Source organism: Hyla sarda, chromosome 4 (genome assembly GCF_029499605.1).
Source record: "Hyla sarda isolate aHylSar1 chromosome 4, aHylSar1.hap1, whole genome shotgun sequence".
In the NCBI taxonomy this organism is placed as follows: Eukaryota; Metazoa; Chordata; class Amphibia; order Anura; family Hylidae; genus Hyla; species Hyla sarda.
In genome coordinates, this window is record NC_079192.1 from 211,541,986 (window position 1) to 211,561,426 (window position 19,441).

General features: G+C 41.0%; 1 protein-coding gene across 7 annotated transcripts in view; it reads left to right on the forward strand.

Annotated features, from left to right (window-relative positions):
• The window catches only part of CACNA2D1 (calcium voltage-gated channel auxiliary subunit alpha2delta 1), a 716,537-nt gene that overhangs the window by 662,923 nt on the left and 34,173 nt on the right, over positions 1 to 19,441 (forward strand). For all 7 annotated transcript variants that reach the window (XM_056573410.1, XM_056573413.1, XM_056573409.1 and 4 more), the window contains 6 exons: positions 62 to 146; positions 1,017 to 1,079; positions 1,923 to 2,026; positions 13,252 to 13,338; positions 14,710 to 14,777; positions 18,936 to 18,977. In XM_056573410.1, the coding sequence (XP_056429385.1) occupies positions 62 to 146; positions 1,017 to 1,079; positions 1,923 to 2,026; positions 13,252 to 13,338; positions 14,710 to 14,777; positions 18,936 to 18,977 (449 nt within the window). The remainder of the gene's footprint in view (positions 1 to 61; positions 147 to 1,016; positions 1,080 to 1,922; positions 2,027 to 13,251; positions 13,339 to 14,709; positions 14,778 to 18,935; positions 18,978 to 19,441) is intronic.

Sequence of the window (19,441 nt, forward strand, 5' to 3'; positions counted from 1 at the left end):
TTTTTTAAATAAAATATATGTTCTGCAGACACTAACCTTGAATTCCTGATTGTTTTAATAGGCAATAAGGACCTGATTAACAGAGCTCTACTGGATGCAGGATTTACATACGAATTGGTGCAGACTCACTGGAAAGGACCATTACCGTAAATGATTAATTTATTAGTTTGTGTTAATATTTAACTAGATTATAGAGACATGTTATAAAGGAGAAAAAACATTGTTTAATGTGTTAACACATTGTTGGCTAATATCTAAGAAAGTACAGTTTTAATATTTAAGTATGTTTATTATTTCCTCTGTTATGTTGAGTATCAAATGTTTTTGCCTTGGATTAAATAGAGAAAATAAGTGAAAATAAAGGTGTTCAGTTCCCCACTTTTTATTAGATACTACCAAGAGAAGAACTTGGCTTACCACTTTACTCCCCTGCTCACTGCCTTTTTTGTCTCGCTACAGGAGATGAGCCTATGAAGCCTGTCTCCAGCAGTGATATAGAGATAGCAGCGAGCCAGGGGGTGAAGCTTAGTCGTGCACTTCTCCTGAGTTTATCTAAGAATCAGTAAGGTTCTGAACACTCATACCCTGACCAATAAATTTCAGATGTTTTTTTTTAATTTTTTTGACAATTTGTAACTTTTTCAAATTAGACATTTCTGGATGTTTATGTACGATAATAAGTGCCAAAATATCTTGGCATGTAATTGGCCAAAAAGAAATTCATGCCACAATAACAAGTAATGGGTGGGGACTGAGGGATGTTTTTACATGGAATTCAGTAGCATTTTTGAGATAGAAACATAGCCTTTATTGTTATATTGAAGTATTGAATCTACTTTGACCAATCGAGGGGTTCAGAGATGTTCCCTCATTTTATAGGTATGACTAAAATTATAAAGTGGGAATCACCCTCGTAGCACACTTTGCTGCACATGATTTTATATTTTTTTTACCATGTAATAATATTTTGAGTAACATTTAATCTAATATAATATTTTTTAAATATTTATTTTCAGTAATGGAATTATAGCTAGATTTGTAGCCACAGATGGAGGAATTACCAGAGTTTATCCCAAAAGGTAAGGATATACGATCACTTGGCATATAAATGATGTTTCAGCAGTATTCACTTATGCAATATCATCTAGAAAAGTAATTGCATATAAAACATAATTAGTGAAAAAAGCTATATGACAGTAAACTTTTAAATTGCTAATGTTTTATTTTATTTTTATTTATTTTTGTTTAAAAAGTGTCCGTGTGGTTTTATCTTGGCCAAATGGTGGACCAGCAAAACGTGCTATATAAAGCAACTTCTATGATGAATGCCAAAGATAACTCCCAGCAAACCTTTCCTTTATATGTTCTCCTTTTGTCCCAATTTGTCTTAAATTACAATGAAAGCAGCCAATACCCTCTATTGATGAGAATCTTGTTTTTCATTGATTTTCTGTGATGCATATTTGTATAGTTACACAAGCGCTTTATCTGGAGTGATCCACGATAGTACAATATAGGACAGGTGCCTGCTAGGTGAAGGGGTTCATGGCCCCCACCTAGGGTTGTGTTGTGGGCAGACTTGTTAGTCTGCATTTTAATTGATTTTATGTTTCCTTTATCATGTTTGTAGTCTTGTATCAGGCATGTTTTTTGTATGAATTGATCCAATAAAATATCATGTTACATTGTAATATTATTTTGGTGTGCTGGTATTCTCTAGTGTTTCTTCTTTTTCTTTCTTGCTCATGTTTAGTGTTAGTGAAACATTGATTAGCACCCATATGTACCTATGTAGATTGAGCCCCCCTCATGTGTAAATTGATTATTACAAAAGGAGTGAATTAATTGTATATATTATCTTATGCAACTGTAATAATTTGTCATATTTTTATTGTAATGTGTGCATACATTATATTTTAAAGTGCTGGAGAATACTGGTTTGAAGACCCTGAAACATATGAAGAAAGCTTTTACAAACGAAGCTTGGACAATGATAATTATGTGTTTACTGCTCCTTACTTCAACAGTAAGTTGCGGTGTGAAAATAGAAATATGTAGTGTTCTGTTACCTACTAATATGTTTAGAGATGAGCGAATTTCTGAAAAATTCAATTCGGCTGATTGTCAGAATTTTCTGAAAAAAAATTGGATTGGTCCGAAATTATTTGTGGTGAATCGCTATTTAAAACCGCTATTTCTGGCCTACAGAGAGGCTCAATAGGGGTGTAGAACACTTTGCCTTGTCCCAACATGCATAGGGAGAACACTTTGCCTTTTCCTAACACGCATAGTGAAATAATACTGTTATTCAGTATGACATGCTGATTTCAGGCATCACTATTAGAATCACTGCCGCAGAGCGTCTGGATGTGGCAGATTTTTTATGTAATTTTTATTTAATTACATTTTAATTTATTTACATTTTTTGATTACTCATTCTGGTGAGAATCGAGCTGGCGGTCCTCCGCCAGATGAGATACCACCTGTTCCAGCCCCTGCCCCTCATCGCCCCGCTGACTGTGAAAGTGTGAATGTTTCATTTAATCAGTTATGGTTCATTGTTATCGCTCCAAGCTGTTTCATTGGATTCTTGTAATAATTCCACAGGGAATATGACGTCGACGACCATAGGGCTTCAGTCTTGAAAAGATTACATCAATTTATTAAAATTTATATTAGATTCCCAAGTTTAATGTCCCAGCGTTTACTTTCGACTAATGACCACAAAACCCAATCTAACAAGGAGTCACCTCGCGGCACAATGACTGAGCCTAGAGGTAGCAGCAGCATGAGGAGACCATAATCTGGCAGGATGACACAGCCTGGAATTGGCAGCAATTTAAATTGAAGATTTATAGTAGCTAGTGCTGTTAAGGATGGGTTAGTGTGCGGCCTTAATCTGTGAGTGACTACCGCTGTACTATTTTGCCGAGTGTCGACGTAATAAAATTCACACCAGGCCAGGTTGGTATGAGTTCCTTCCTCGGTGTTGACTCCAGGGAGTTCTGCTTGATTACAGGAAGGGAATTTTGTTTTTACATTAAAAAAAGGAGGTTTAGTTATGACATCACAATTAGCATGTTACATTTTGATTGGTTGTTCGATTATTGTGTCCATATATATTAGCATATCTAGTGTCCATTAATTTCTTGGCAGAAGTTCTCTGTTCATCAGATATTTAATCATTCTACTCTCGCATGGAGTCATCTCAAGGCCTATATTCGGAGTCACGAGCAGATAGTATTCTGATGTATATGGGTAAAAGGGTAGGGAACAGATATATTTTTCCAACAGCAATGGCATATTAGTATTGGTATATTGATCAGTCATTAGAAACATAAGGGTCATCCCTATCAGTGCTACTATAACATTTTTTAGGTAATGTCCCAGCAGCATGAGGAGACCATGTAATGGCTGTATGACACAGCCTGTAGTTAGCAGCAGCATTAGGATACCATATAGGTGCTGAATGGCACAGCCTGGAGTTGGCGGCCGCATGAGGAGACCACATAGTGGCTGAATGACACAGCCTGGAGGTGGGGGCAGCATAAGGAGAACATATGGTGGCAGAATGACACAGCGTGGAGGTGGCAGCAGCAGAATCAGGAGTCCTTAAAGTGACCCAGTGACAGAGTAGTGGGGTAGGTGGCAATACCAGTACCCGGTGACGAAGGTGGGTGAAAAAAGGTCTGATGCAGAGGAATGTTTGTAACTGGGGAGCAGCACCTTAAATATGTTTTGCACTATCCATATTTGTGAAGTGTTGGTGTGGCACCATGGTCAATCTACATCATGCATTGGTGGGTCGAAATCCTGGCGGATCTATGCCTGATTCATCATCACAAAGGTGAGTCTCTCCACGTTTTTTGTGGACAGACAAATTCTCCTTGGGGTGACTATGGCCCCTGCTGCACTAAACACCCGCTCTGATGGCACACTACTGGCCGGGCAGGACAGCTTTTCCAGGCCAAACTCTGCTTGTTGTGGCCACAAATCAAGTTTGGCTGCCCAGAAGTCCAGCGGATCTTCAAGGTGTGTTGGCATGGTCATGTCGAAATATGCCACCACCTGCATGTTCAGGACCTGCTCCAGGTCTTCTTGCTGCTGATGAGTTGCTTCACTATGCGGGTGAAGAAAGGTACTCAACAGCAACTGTAGGCTTCTGCTGATGGAGCTGGTACTGCTCCTGCCACCCCACCCCTCCCCAGCAGCCATGGCAATGGAAGGTGAGCACAGAGGGCCCCCCGAGTCAGACATTAGAGAGGGTGAACGATGGCACTGATAGGCATCGGCCAACTGACTACGTAGGATGTCTCTGTAGGAGGTAAGTTTGTCCTCCCTCTCAGTGGGTGTAAAAAAGGCCCCCATTTTGTGCTGGAAGCGATGGTCCAATAAGGTGGAAAGCCAGAAGTCATCCCACTGCCAAATGGTGACAATTGGTCAGTCACTACACAAGCAACTGAGCATGCATCGTGCCATTTGTGTAAGTGACTTGGAGGGGCTACCTACCTCCATCTTCACTGCATACTGCCACGATTTGTCTGGGTTTTCTGTCTCGCCTTCCTCATGACCCTCTAGCTCCTCAGGCTGCTTCTGCTCCTCCTCTCCTGTCAGGTGACTAGAAAAACCGCCCATTTGCGAAACCAGAAGTGTGCTCCATTGTGCCTCTCCCCCTCCTTCTCCAGTTCAGTGCCCACAGGGCTCATGTGGCCATGAGATATAGGCGCCACGTCTCCAGTGCCCTCGTCTAACCATTGTTTCCAAAAAGTGTTGTAGAAGATGAACCAGTGGAATGACGTCGTTCATCCCGTAATTTTGGCGACTGACTAATAATGCCGCTTCCTCAAAGGGCCTGAGCAAATGGCAGGTGTCACATATTAGCCGCCACTGGTTGACATTGAAATTACACAGGGGAGTCCCTCTATCCGCTTCGATCATCAAGAAATCGATGATGGCTTTTCTCTGTTTGTATAGTCGGTCCAACATATGGATGGTGGAATTCCAACATGAGGCAACGTTGCAAATCAGACTATGTTGGAGGATACCATTCTGACGCTGCAGCTCAAGGAGGGTGTGCATTGCGGTGTACGAGTTGCTGAAGTGTGTGCAAAGTTTCCTTCCCATTGTTAGGATGTCTTGCAAATGGGGGGAACACTTCAGGAACCGATTGACAACCAGATTGCAGGGCGTATGGCTCAGCCTTCCTTGCCGCAGCGCTGAACAGATGTTCTTCCCGTTGTCAGTCACCATGGTTACCATTTCCAGTTTCCGTGGAATAAGCCATGCTCCAATTTCTTTATGAATTACTTTTAGCAGCTCCTCCCCTGTATGACTATGTTTGCCAAGCCAAACCATGTGAAGAACAGCGTGACACAGCCGTGCCCTGCACACATGGTATGCTGAAGGGGCACTGAGACTTGTCCGTGCAGTAGAGGACACAGTGGAGGATGAGGAGGCAGAGTTGCACACTGTCACAGGACCAATGGCCTGATAGTGTGGAGTAGGAAGGGGCGTGACCTGTCCAAGTTGTCATTGTGGCTTTGTAGGAACCACATTCACCCATTGGGCCGTAAAGGACATATATTGTCCCTGACGATAGTTACAGCTCCAGACGTCGGCACTGCCTTGCACTTTGGCACACACCGACAGGCTCAAGGACTGGGCCACCTTCTCTACCACAAAATTGTGCAGTAGGAGGAACAGGAGCATCTGGAGGGAAAGAAGGAGGGTATGACACACAGCTCCCTTTTTCTGAGGTGGTGGAGCCTTGGCTGGCTGAAACAGGGACCGGCCTGCCACTTTTGTAATGCAGCAGGCTGGACCACCACATCAGAGCCACGGTTCTTCCAGGCCTCTTTATGGTGGTGCAGCATATGTTGACGCAGGGCCGTGGTGCCAACATTGGGACCCTGGCCACGCTTCACCTTCTGCCGACACATCTTGCATGTGGCTATGTTAACCTTTTCCGGATGCTTGATGAAACTGCCACTTGATGAAAAAGTGCCACACTGCCGAGTAGCTGATTTTCCCACCAACAGTCCGCACTAATTGACTGCTACTGCCGCCGTCTCCAGGAACCCCTGTTCCACTACCTCCCAGAGGCTTCTGCGAATCAGGTGGCCTCCCCGGGCATGTTTGGCTCCAGACTTTCCACTTCTGCCACCATGCTGACTGCCAACCATGCTACCACCTTGCTGGCTCATCTGCTGCCTCACAGGGAACCTGCAACCCTATTCTCCTGATGATGATGAAGACCCTTCTGCACCCGGCTCCCAATTGCAATCAGCTTCGTCATTATCAACAAGTGTCTGCACGTCATTGATGTCCTCCTCTGGTTCCTCAACAGTGTCTGCCTCAGAACCCAGAACACATGCAACACCACCCCCCACGTCACTTTCCTCATCACTACTTGTCCGCCTAGCGTAGAAAGCGGCAGATGTCTCCTCCACTTCTTGGCTGTGCAGTAGCTGCTGACTGTCCTCTATTAGATCATCCTCACTGAATAGTGGAGCTGAACCTACAGCATAAGATACTTCTGTAGGGGATAGAGGGAACAGCATAAGACAGAGGCATTGGAAGGACAGGGACTGCTCCCGAGCTATGCCAACTGAGGCCTGTGTCTGAGGAACCCACCGACTGTTGACTGGGGTATCAGATGTCACTTTTGATGAAGTTGATGACCGTGTTAACCAATTGATGATGGCAGATGGGTTGCTGGTCGAGACAAGACCGCTAGCTGATACCGGGAGATCAGGCTCTCGCTGTGACTCCTGCTGCCACTCACCCCTAGTCTGTTGCGACCTCTGCCTGTGTCTGATGAATTTAGGCCTCTGCCACTCCTCTGTGCACGTCCTGGCACTTCTCAGCCTGACAATGTTGCGTATATGAGGGGAGTACAACACGCTTCACTACGCTTAAAACAGTATTTGTCTAGAACAGCAGCAGGTGTGTACTTTTGGCTGGCCTTTTACAGTAACTGGGCCCTTAAGAATTTATCATGAACAAAATGGTACAACACTTATATGTATGTATGTGGTATGCACTTATGAGGGCAGTAGAATGCGCTCCACTATGCTTAACAGTATTTGTTTAGAACAGCAGCAGATGTGTACTTTTTGCTGGCCTTTCACAGTATCTAGGCCCTTGAGAGTTTAACAGGTACAAAATAGTACACCACTTAGATGTAGATATGTAGTATGGACTTATAAGGGGAGAAAAATGTGCTACATTATGCTTAAAAATTGATTTGAGTACAACCCCAGCCAGTGAGTACTTTTGCCTGGCCTTTCACAGTATTTAGTCCCTTGAGAGTTTAACAGGTACAACATAGTACACCACTTAGATGTAGGTATGTGGTATGCACTTATGATGGGAGAAAAATTAGAAACAGTACGCTTAAAAATGGATTTGAGTACAACCTGTCAGGATCCGGACTGGTATGCGAAGAGGACACGGGTGGTGGATCCTCTGTGTCAGTGAGGTGATGACGTGGGCCGTACCAGGGGAGCGGAATCTAAGGGGTTACTGGTTTTCACCAGAGTCCGCCGCAAAGCGGGATGGACTTGCAGCGGCAGGTAACCCCCAGGTCGTTCCACCCGATAGCGACTCAACCTCACTGACAGCTGAGACAGGCGCGGTACACAAGGACAAGGCAAGAGCAAGGTCGAACGTAGCAGAAGTTCTGGGCAGGCAGCAATGGTTCGTAGTCAGGGGCAATGGCAAGGGTCTGAATACACAGGCAATGGAACACACAGAAACGCTTTCTCAGGGCACAAGGCAACAAGATCCAGCAGGGGCAGGAAGGGGAAGTGGGTTTATATAGTGTAGGGAGTGTTAGGAACTAATTGGGCCAGGCACCAATTAATGGTGCACTGGCCCTTTAAATCTGAGAGACCCGGCGCGGGCACGCCCTAGAGAGCGGGGCCGCATATGTCGGGGCTGAGCAGAAGGACGGGGCCGGTGAGTGACACGGGATGCGACCCGCGGGCGGGCACGTCCCGCCACGTGGATCGCATCCCCGCCGAGGGACACAGAGCAGCACTCCTGGTCAGACTTGCTGACCGGAGTGCTGCAAGCAGGGAAGTGACGCCGAGAGCGCTCCGGAGTGAGCGCTCTGGAGTGACGGGGCCGGTGAGTACTTTTGCCTGGCCTTTCACAGTATTTAGGCCCTTGAGAGTTTAAAAGGTACAAAATAGTACACCACTTAGATGTAGCTATGTGGTATGCACTTATGAGGGCAGAAAAATGTGCTACAGTACACTTAAAAAAGTATTTGTGCACAACACCAGCGGTAGACTCCAGTGCTGCAGCACACTGTCGCTGTGTACTACACCCAAAATTGCACTTTCTCTCTCAATCTCACTCCCTTCCCTATCAGTGCTTCTAGGTAGGATTTGTCCTTGAGCTGAATCGCTGCTGTTCTTCTGTGCAACACATTGCTCTCTGTAATAGAATGCTGCAGACAGTGACTGGGAGGTGAATTGCTGGTGACTGGGAGGTTAATTGCTGCAGTAAGAATGCTTTTCTGTGAAAGACACACTGCTCTCTGTCCCTCTGTGCAAAAGAATGCTGACTTGACTAGGAGGTGAATTGCTGCTGGAAAAAAAGCTTTTCTGTGTAACACACAGTGCTGTCTGTCCCTATATATCTCTCTGTAGTGAAAGGATGAAATGACTGGCTGCAATATGGCTGCTGATTATATAGGACTGTGACATCACAGGCGTGATTGGCTGCTGATAGGCTGCATACTGCATGTGATTCAGGGTCATCCCGCCTATCCTTGTTCCCGCCTTCCCAGGATTCCTTGCCCCATGTCCTAACATGTGAATCCACCATTTTAGATGCACTGGAACCGTGACCACACTAAATGGAGTTTAAAGGGGTACACCAGTGGAAAACTTTTTTTTTTTAAATCAACTGGTGCCAGAAAGTGAAACAGATTTGTAAGTTGCTTCTATTTAAACATCTTAATCCTTCCAATACTTATTAGCTGCTGAATACTACAGAGGAAAGTATTTTCTTTTTGGAACACAGTGCTCTCTGCTGACATCACAAGCACAGTGCTCTCTGCTGACATCTCTGTCATTTTAGGAACTGACCAGAGCAGCATATGTTTGCTATGGGAATTTTCTCCTACTCTGGACAGTTCCTAAAATGGAAAGAGATGTCAGCAGAGAGCGCTGTGCTCGTGATGTCAGCAGAGAGCTCTGTGTTCCAAAAAGAATTGCATTTCCTCTGTAGTATTCAGCAGCTAATAAGTACTAGAAGGATTAAGATTTTTAAATAAAAGTAATTTACAAATCTGTTTAACTTTCTGGCACCAGTTGATTTTTCACTGGAGTATCCCTTTAATGAAGCGATTTGTGCGATCATCATGGCGATATTTGCATTCGTTGTGAATCAAATTTTTCCTGAAATTCGTAATGATTTCGTCAGATTAGATTCCCTCATCTCTAAATAAGTTAATTGTAAGCCTCACTGGGAGGGGTATTGATGTGAATAGCGTAATCTCTATATACTTTCAAAATATTTTGATGCTACATGGGCATGAGAAATAAGTAAATATGTTGTCAGTCAGGATTTAGAAAGAGATAGTATGGTCACTCACTCTTAAGATTAAAGTTTGGTACATCAAATGCGAAGTTTGATTGAGTATGGCTTCCCTAAATTATGTTGTACTCTTACAGTGGATATAAAAAATCTACACACCCTTGTTAAAATCCCATATTCTTGTGATGTTAAAGGGGTACTTCTGTAGAAAACAAATGTTTTCAAATCAGAAAGTTATACAGATATGTCAATAACTTTATTTAAAAATGTTGTAGGTAGTAGAAAGGTAGTAGGGAGGAATCAAGCAACTATAGGCCAGTAAGTCTGACATCAATAGTGGGGAAATTAATGGAAACCCTACTAAAGGATAGGATTGTGGAATATCTAAAATCCCATGTATTGCAAGATAAAAAAAAACAACATGGGTTTACTTCAGGGAGATCATGTCAAACAAATCTGATAGATTTTTTTAACTGGGTGACTAAAATAATAGATGGCGGAGGGGCAGTAGACATTGCATACATAGATTTTAGTAAGGCTTTTGACACTGTCCCACATAGAAGACTTAATAAACTACAGTAATTGAGCTTGGACTCCCATATTGTTGAGTGGATTAGTCAGTGGCTGAGTGACAGACAACAGAGGGTTGTAGTCAATGGAGAATATTCAGAGCAAGGTCTTGTCACCAGTGGGGTACCTCAGGGTTCTGTACTAGGACCAATTTTGTCCAAAGGATAGGGGATAAGATGTCAGATCGCCGGGGTCCCGCTGCTGGGGACCCCCGTGATCGCCGATGCAGCACTCCGCTGTCATTACCGCACAGAGCGAGTTCGCTCTGCACGTAATGACGGGCAATACAGGGGCCGGAGCATCATTACATCATGGCTCCGCCTCTCTTGACGTCACGGGCCGCCCCCTCAATACGAGTCTATGGGAGGGGGCGTGGCGGTTGTTACGCCCCTGCCATAGACTTGCATTAAGGGGGGCGGGCCGTGATGTCACGAGGGGCGGAGCCATGACATCATGCTGTACCGTCCCCTGTATCGCCTGTCATTACACACAGAGCGAATTCGCTCTGTGCAGTAATGATAACGCAGTGCCGCAGCAGCGATCCCTAGGGTCCCCAGCAGCGGGACCCCGGCAATCTGACATCTTATCCCCTATCCTTTGGATAGGGGATAAAATGTCTAGGGGCGGAGTACCCCTTTAATATCTTCATTAGTCATATTGCAAAAGGTCTCGATGGTAAGGTGTGTCTTTTTGCTGATGACACAAAGATATGTAACTGGGTTGATGTTCCTGTAGGGATCTGCCTAATGGAAAATGATTTAGGAAAACTAGAAGAATGGTCAGAACTCTGGCAACTGAAATTTAATGTGGATAAGTGCAAGATAATGCAATAAAAACCCTCGGGCAGGATATAGAATATTTGACACAGTCCTGACCTCAGTATCTGAGGAAAGGGATTTAGGAGTAATTATGTCAGAAGACTTAAAGGTAGGAAGACAATGTAATAGAGCAGCAGAAAACGTAAGCAGAATGTTTGGATGTATAGGGAGAGGTATAAGCAGTAGAAAGAGAGACGAGCTCATGCCGCTGTAAAGAACACTGCTGAGACCTCACTTGGAGTATTGTGCGCAGTACTGTAGTCCGTATCTCCAAAAGGATATAGCTATTCTAGAGAGAGTTCAAAGAAGAGCTATGAAACTAGTACATGGATTGCACGATAAAACTTACCAGGAAAGATTAAAGGACCTTAACATGTATAGCTTGGAAGAAAGAAGAGACAGAGGGGATATGATAGAAACTTTTAAATACATAAAGGGAATCAACACGGTAAAGGAGAAAAGCATATTTAAAAGAAGACAAACTACCACAAGAGGACATAGTTTTAAATTAGAGGGGTAAAGGTTTAAAAGTAATATCAGGAAGTAGTGGATGCATGAAATAGCCTTCCTGCAGAAGTGGTCGCTGCAAATACAGTGAAGGAGTTTAAGCATGCATGGGATAAGCATAAGGCTATCCTTCATATAAGATAGGGCCAGGGACTATTGATAGGATTCATATTATTGGGCAGACTAAATAGGCCTAATGGTTCTTATCTGCCGACACATTCTAAGTTTCTATGTAACCCGTTTGCATAAGTATGCACATGCTTCTATAACTGGGAATGTGGTTGTGTTCATAATTAACCAATCACATTCACACTCACATTTAAATGATAAATAGAAGTCATTATACATCTGCCTTAATTGTGACCATAATAAGTGACTCACAAATGATCACAAATTATGTTCAGCTGTTCTAGTAAGATTTCCCTGCCATTTGCTTAGTTGCATTTTAGAGTAAAAACTATGGTCCATAGAAAGATTCCAAAGCATCAGATGGATCTAATTGTTAAAAGATATCAGTCAGTAGAAGGGTACAAAAAAATTTCATGACATCAGCAAAAGCAGGATGTCCCTCTAAAAATGTATGAAAAAAGAGACAAAAAATGGTCAGGGAGGCTTCCAAGAGTAGTGTTGAGCGGCATAGGCCATATTCGAATTCGCGAATATTCGCGAATATATGAACGAATATTCATCATATATTCGCGAATATTTGCGGTTTATTTTCGCATATGAAAAATTTGCGTATGCGAAAATTAGCATATGAGAAAATTTGCATACACAAAAATCAACATAAGCAAAAATTTGCATATGCAAATTTTCGCATATGCGAAAATTCGCACACCAGTCTCACACAGTAGTATTAGAGCCTTCTTTACACCACACAAGCTGGAAGCAGATAGGGATGATCACTGTGATGTGTACTGTGAAAAAAAAAAAAAAAAACGAATATTCATAATTACGAATATATAGTGCTATATTTGCGAATATTCGCGAATTCGCGAATATGCGATATTCGCGAATAAAATTCGCATTGCGAATATTCGCGAGCAACACTATCCAAGAGGCCTATTGCAACTTTAAATGAATTACAGGAATTTCTGTCAAGTACTGGCTGTGTTCTATATGTGACAAGTTACAACCTTCTGTATTCTTCATATGAGTGGGCGATTGGATAGGGTGGCAAGATGAAAGCCTTTTTTTACAAAGAAAAACATCCAAGCCTGCTGAGCTTTTCAAAAACAAACATCAAATTCCCAAAAAGCACATGGGAAAATTTGTTAAGGTCTGATGAAACCAAGGATTGACTTTTTGGTCATAATTCCAAAAGGTATGTTTGGCTCAAAAATAACACTGCCCATTACCCAAAAAATACCATACCCACAGTGAAGCATGTGGTGGCAGCATCATGCTTTGGTGTTGTTTTTCTTCAGCTGGAACCAGGGCCTTAGTCAGGTTATAGGTAATTATGAACAGTTGCAAGTACCAGCAATTTTGGCCTATATCCTTTAGGTGTCTGTTAGAAAGATAAAGATGAAGAGGTGCTTAAGCAACCAGGTTACAGTGTGTTCCTCCCTCCCTCAAAAATTTAAGTTTGTTTTGCCGTTGAATTGTTCACATTATAGGTCACATTAAAGGTGAACAAATTGGTTTATCTTTGTCTCATTCTTCAACATCACAAGAACCTGACATTTTAAAGGTGTGTGTAGACTTTTTATATCCACTGTACATATATCACATCATACAAAACTAACCAAATTATTCCTTACTCCTTTATCATACCAATTTTTAATAACCAATTGTTTTTAACTAGGAAGTGGATTTACCATTTTTGAAAATGGAATAATGGTGAGCAAGGCAGTAGAAATAACAATTGATGGTAAACTGCTTAAGCCTGCTGGTAAGTATTATAGTATGTAGATATAAAAGGGGTTATCTGGATACTTACTTTTTGCTTCAGTCATGTTAAGGGTGGGATAGAAAAAAATATATAAAAATGTAGTCACCTACTGCTGATCCCCACCAGTGCTTTCCTGACTGTGCTGGTCCCCACTGCTCTCAGCGCCTTCCCATGTCCTAACACACAGGAAATAACCGCTCAGCCAATTACTGGGTGTTTTTTTTTATGTTTTTTTTGTTTTGTTTTTTACAAATTATAAATATATAATTCCATTATCATTATTTTTGGAATGCATGATAATAATCTGCTAACATTTAGGACTTCTATAAAAAGGGAAATTGTCGGTTTACAGTTTTGTATTTAATTTTAACTATGCAAGACATAATACGAAGGGTGTCCTCAGAGGTGGTGGTGGTGGTAGGGGGGGGGGTCCACTGCCTTTATAAATAATTGCTGGACTCAAAATAATTGACTAGTGGTAGAAAAACCACTCTCCCCAAGTCCCCAAGATGTTGAAAACCCTGGGGCAACTTTTCTATAATCCATCCACTATGTTTTAGAGAAACTAGGTTAAAGGGGGTAGTCCTGCAAAAAAAACAACTTATCTTCTGTGCTCCTATACCAATGAATGGACCATGTGCCATCTGTAGCATGAGCTCCTTTCAGAGGGCTGGGACACTGGGCAGGAGATCGCAGGGAGTCCCAGGGGTCCGACCCCTGCGATCACTTATCCCCCATCCTGTTGATAGGGGATCAATTGTTTTTGCCTGACTACACATTTAAGATAACAAATAAGACAGGGACTATTGAAAAAGAAATTTAGATGGAGTAATGGGGAATATAGGGGTATTCCAGGAAAAAAAAAAAGTTTTTTCCTGGATAATCCCTTTAACATTATATATGATGAATAATATTGATAGTTTCTGCACATAGCTTAGTGCAAAAAAAACTATTTTTTCATTAGTTTATGTTATCCCTTTAGACTTTTTGTGAACACATTCAGCCAAGATTGACACAAATGTGCATTTTGTTATGAAAAATATTTATGGGCATTTTGTGCTTTTGCAAGCAAATGTAACTTTAGCATATCAGTATGTGTCCAACCACAGCTATTTATTGGTCACATCTTTATGCTATAACCCTACTGGGTAGGTTAGTTGATTTTGACACTTAAAGACAAAAAATAAGTCTAACTACTTTTAACTACTGGAAAAATATGCAAAAAACTAGTATGTATTTTTCTTCATAATTAAAGATGGCATTCTTCACAAAATACAGCATTTTATTACCTTCCTGGAATATTCATGTGGTAGGTCGCTCTTAAAATTAAACTTAGTAGACTTCAAGAAAATAAATGTCTTTTTGTTTCAGTTGTTGGAGTAAAAATTGATTTTCAAAGTTGGATGAACAATTTTACAAGTGCTACTACCAAAGAACCGGTAAGATTTTACTGTCTGTTTGTGTTGTCATGCAGGTATGAACAGTTCACTTTTCTTAACAATAAAGGGAATCTAAGTAAATACTCATCAGGTTTTAAAAGGGGAATGCATTTTCCAACTGTCAATATTTTTGCTAGGTCAGTTGTGCGACAACAAAGCATAAATTAGAAAATTTACATTTCTTATTATATCCTCATATCTGTAAACTTTACAAAAGCAAAAAACATGTACTTAGTAAAAATGTTACACTCTACCTGGAAATGTTAGGCAATTTTGCATCAAATGAAAAAATATTTTATTAAAAAGACAAAAAAAAATTAAAAATCACATTTGTGACTCCTAATAGTAAAAATCCAGCATGTATAGGATTTAAACATGGTACTTATACCTATGTCAACATGCAATTTTAAAAAGAAATAAGGTCCAGATTTCTCAATCTGCCTGAAACCAATGGCCACTGGAACCAATCACAGCTTAGCTTTTATTGTACTAGAGCTTGTTAAGATATGAAAACTGGGCTGTGTTATGAGCAAATCCAAATTAAAGCCAGGACTGGGTTACCAGGGATCCACAAGTGTCAGGGAGCTTGTAGATGACCAGCTAGTTGTATCAGTTTTCAAGTGGAGGAATATACCCCTAGTAACTAGTGATCAATAAGATGTGTTTATTCACAGAATGCCTGAAGGTCCAATGCTTACGGACTGAAAGGCATTGCATGTTTTTTTCCTTCAATAAACATATTTTACTGGTCACAAGTGACTAGTGGAAAATTCCTAAACTTGGAAATGGAAACACCTGAGTTTTCCTCCAGAGTTTCAGTTTGAGACAGAATGCTAAATCTGTGCCTAAATCTTTATAATAAGGGAGATGAGAAAGCCAAGCAGTGATATGGGCTTGCCTTGGGCTGTCAATCACGCCTGAGTAGGAGTGGTTACAGCCACAAGTGCGGTGACTACCATAGGATGCTGCACACCCTGATGACTACTTACAGGGCATTAGTATATTGTGATGGACAATTTTAAAAGTAATTTTCTCCTCGAAGGAGAAAGGCAGGGGGATGGGAGCACATGGTGAAAAAGCTGATTTTACTCTATATAATGTGTTCTCCCTTGTCATAGGGTACAATTTAATGACAGGTTCCCTATCCCTACACAAACTTTAAAACAAATTATAGATCTGATGGTACAAAATGCATATACAGTCATGGCCATAAATGTTGGCACCCCTGAATTTTTTCTAGAAAATGAAGTATTTCTCACAGAAAAGGATTGCAGTAACACATGTTTTGCTATACACATGTTTATTCCCTTTATGTGTATTGGAACTAAACCAAAAAGGGAGGATAAAAAGCAAATTGGACATAATGTCAGACTAAACTCCAAAAATGGGCTGGACAAAATTATTGGCACCCTTTCAAAATTGTGCAAAAATAAGATTGTTTCAAGCATGTGATGCGCCTTTAAACTCACCTGGGGCAAGTAACAGGTGTGGGCAATATAAAAATCAGATAAAAAGGAGACAAGTTCACTTAGTTTTTGCATTGTGTGTCTGTGTGTGCCACACTAAGCATGGACAACAGAAAGAGAGGAAGAGAACTGTCTAAGGACTTGAGAACAAAAATTGTGGAAAAATATCAACAATCTCAAGGTTACAAGTCGATCTCCAGAGATCTAGATTTGCCTTTGTCCACAGTGTGCAACATTATCAAGAAGTTTGCAACCCATGGCACTGTAGCTATTGTCCCTGGCTGTGGAAAAATTGATGAAATGTGTCAATGCAGGATAGTCCGGATGGTGGATAAGCAGCCACAAACAAGTTCCAAAGATATTCAAGCTGTCCTGCAGGCTCAGGGAGCATCAGTGTCAGCGTGAACTATCTGTTGACATTTAAATTAAATGAAACGCTATGGCAGGAGACACAGGAGGAACCCACTGCTGACACAGAGACATTAAAAAGCAAGACTACATTTTGCCAAAATGGTGTTGAGTAAGCCAAAATTCTTCTGAGAAAACATCTTGTGGACAGATGAGACCAAGATAGAGCTTTTTGGTAAAGCACATCATTCTACAGTTTACTGAAAACAGAATGAGGCCTACAAAGGAAAGAACACAGTACCTACAGTGAAATATGGTGCAGGTTCAATGATGTTTTGGGGTTGTTTTGCTGCCTCTGGCACTGGGTGCCTTGAATGTGTGCAAAGTATCATGAAATCTGAGGATTAACAACGGATTTTGGGTCACACTGTACAGCTCAGTGTCAGAAGGCTGGGTTTGCGTCCGGGATCTTGGGTCTTCGAGCAAGACAATGACCCAAAACATACATCAAAAAGCACCCAGAAATGGATGGCAACAAAGCGCTGGAGAGTTCTGAAGTGGCCAGCAATGAGTCCAGATCTAAATCCCATTGAACACCTGTGGAGAGATCTTAAAATTGCTGTTGGGAAAAGGTGCCCTTCCAATAAGAGAGACCTGGAGCAGTTTGCAAAGGAAGAGTGGTCCAACTATCTGGCATGATAGGTGTAAGAAGCTTATTGATGGTTATAGGAAGCAACTGATTTCAGTTATTTTTACCAAAGGGTGTGCAACCAAATATTAAGTTAAGGGTGCCAATAATTTTGTCCAGACCATTTTTAGAGTAAACATGTGTATAGCAAAACATGTGTTTCTGCAATCCTTTTCTGTGATAAATACTTCAACTTCTTGAAAATTTTCAGGGGTTATTTATGTCTTTACTTTTTGTAAACAACATGCATTAATATTCTCAATTACTCTGGTTAAAGGGGTACTCCGCTGGAAAACATTTTTTTTTTTTATCAACTGGTGCCAGAAAGATATACAGATTTGTGAATTACTTCTATTTAAAACTCTTAATTAGTACTTATCAGCTGCTGTATGCTCCACATGAAGTCCTTTTCTTTTTGATTTTCCTTTCTGTCTGACCACAGTGCTCTCTGCTGACACCTCTGTTCATGTCAGGAACTGTCCAGAGCAGGATAGGTTTGCAATGGGGATTTGCTCCTACTCTGGACACTTCCTAAAATGGACATAGGTGTCAGCAGAGAACACTATGGTCAGATAGAAAGCAAATTCGAAAAGAAAAGAACTTCCTGTGGAGCATACAGCCGCTGATGAGTACTGGAAGGATTAAGATTTTTAAATAGAAGTAACTTACAAATCGGTATAACTTTTTGGCACCTGTTGATTAAAAAAACAAAAAAAAACAATGTTTTCCAGAGGAGTGCCCTTTTAAGTGTCTTCACTCACAATTACGTTTATTCAGGTTTTTAGTGAAGATAAACCTTATGCACACTTACACACACAAAAGCATAAAGTTTGACTAAATCATGATGCAATTCACCCCAATTATTGATGGTACATATGTCCTGCTATATAGTAACTTTGCTTGCATCCCATTTCCAGTAATTGTCTTTTTCTGGTAGTGTCCTGTAATATTAATGGCAGATTTGAGTAACCCGGCAAAGCATATAACAAAAGTTTCCCCTATTTTGAGGTAACATACTAGTTCTGTATTTAGTCGTTGCATGGATTTATCATAAGATAAATTTCAATAATTCATCAGCAGAATCAGCAGAAAGGTTCTGGTAAAACACTTCAGGGCAATGCACACTAAGTGAATGTAGAACAAATATGAACTGAGCAATTGTGTTATATAAGGAGCAACAACTATGATAATTAAATTATAGATCTAAAAATAGAAGGAATGTTATACAAGAAGTTTAGCTCAGTCCATTGACACAGGAAGTGTAACCACACGAGCCGAATACTGAGCTAATGAGCAATGCAAGAAAGTGAGATTGTCTGGCTGTGACATTTAACATCTTCATCAATGGCATTCTCTATTGTAATCGAGTACAATCTGTATTATGTGGCATAGTGTATACAGGAAAATGGCATAACATGATTTTTAATAATATGATTAGAATAATCACCAAAAAGACTAATTTCATATTCTACTGACATAGGAATCTCAATTTAAATAACAAAAGTCATTACCTCAATGTGATTTTCTGCCTGTTAACAATGTGATTATGTGCCTATCTCTGGAACAATGTGTTGTTGTCTTCGGGATACTCCCAGAGCTTGACCATATTCCTCTGTGTCTTTTTAATGAATACAATTTTCCATTTCCCCTTTCCAGTGCAAGATGGATGAAGTCTGTAACTGTAAGCAAGACAGCTCGGTAAGAGTTCTCCAACTTGTATAAAATAAGAATCTGGAGCTACAGCTGTGTTTTCCCAGTTGGAGGGTCTGTGATCAGTGATAATTTTAAAGGAAAATATGATATATAATGTGTGTGTGGGGGGTGGGGGGCTGGAGGACAGGAAAATGTGCTGTTTATCGTGTTCATTTTAAGAAAGATTTCTCAGCCAAATGACAATGTCAATTTATTTATGTTTATGCTAAATTTACTAAGTGAAATATTCAAAAGCTATAAGCACTGTACATCATAAATTAACATCAGTTCCAGGTCCTAGGCTTCAAAAATGCCATTGTTATGTTCACGTACTACTTAAATAAGTACAAACTGAGAGAGGGGGGGCTTTACTTAAAAGTACAGTGTAATCCACCAATTGACATCAACATTGAGGTGGGAAAACTGCTATAGGTTTGCAATTCAGTGCGCCCATCACTAGTAAAAAGCTC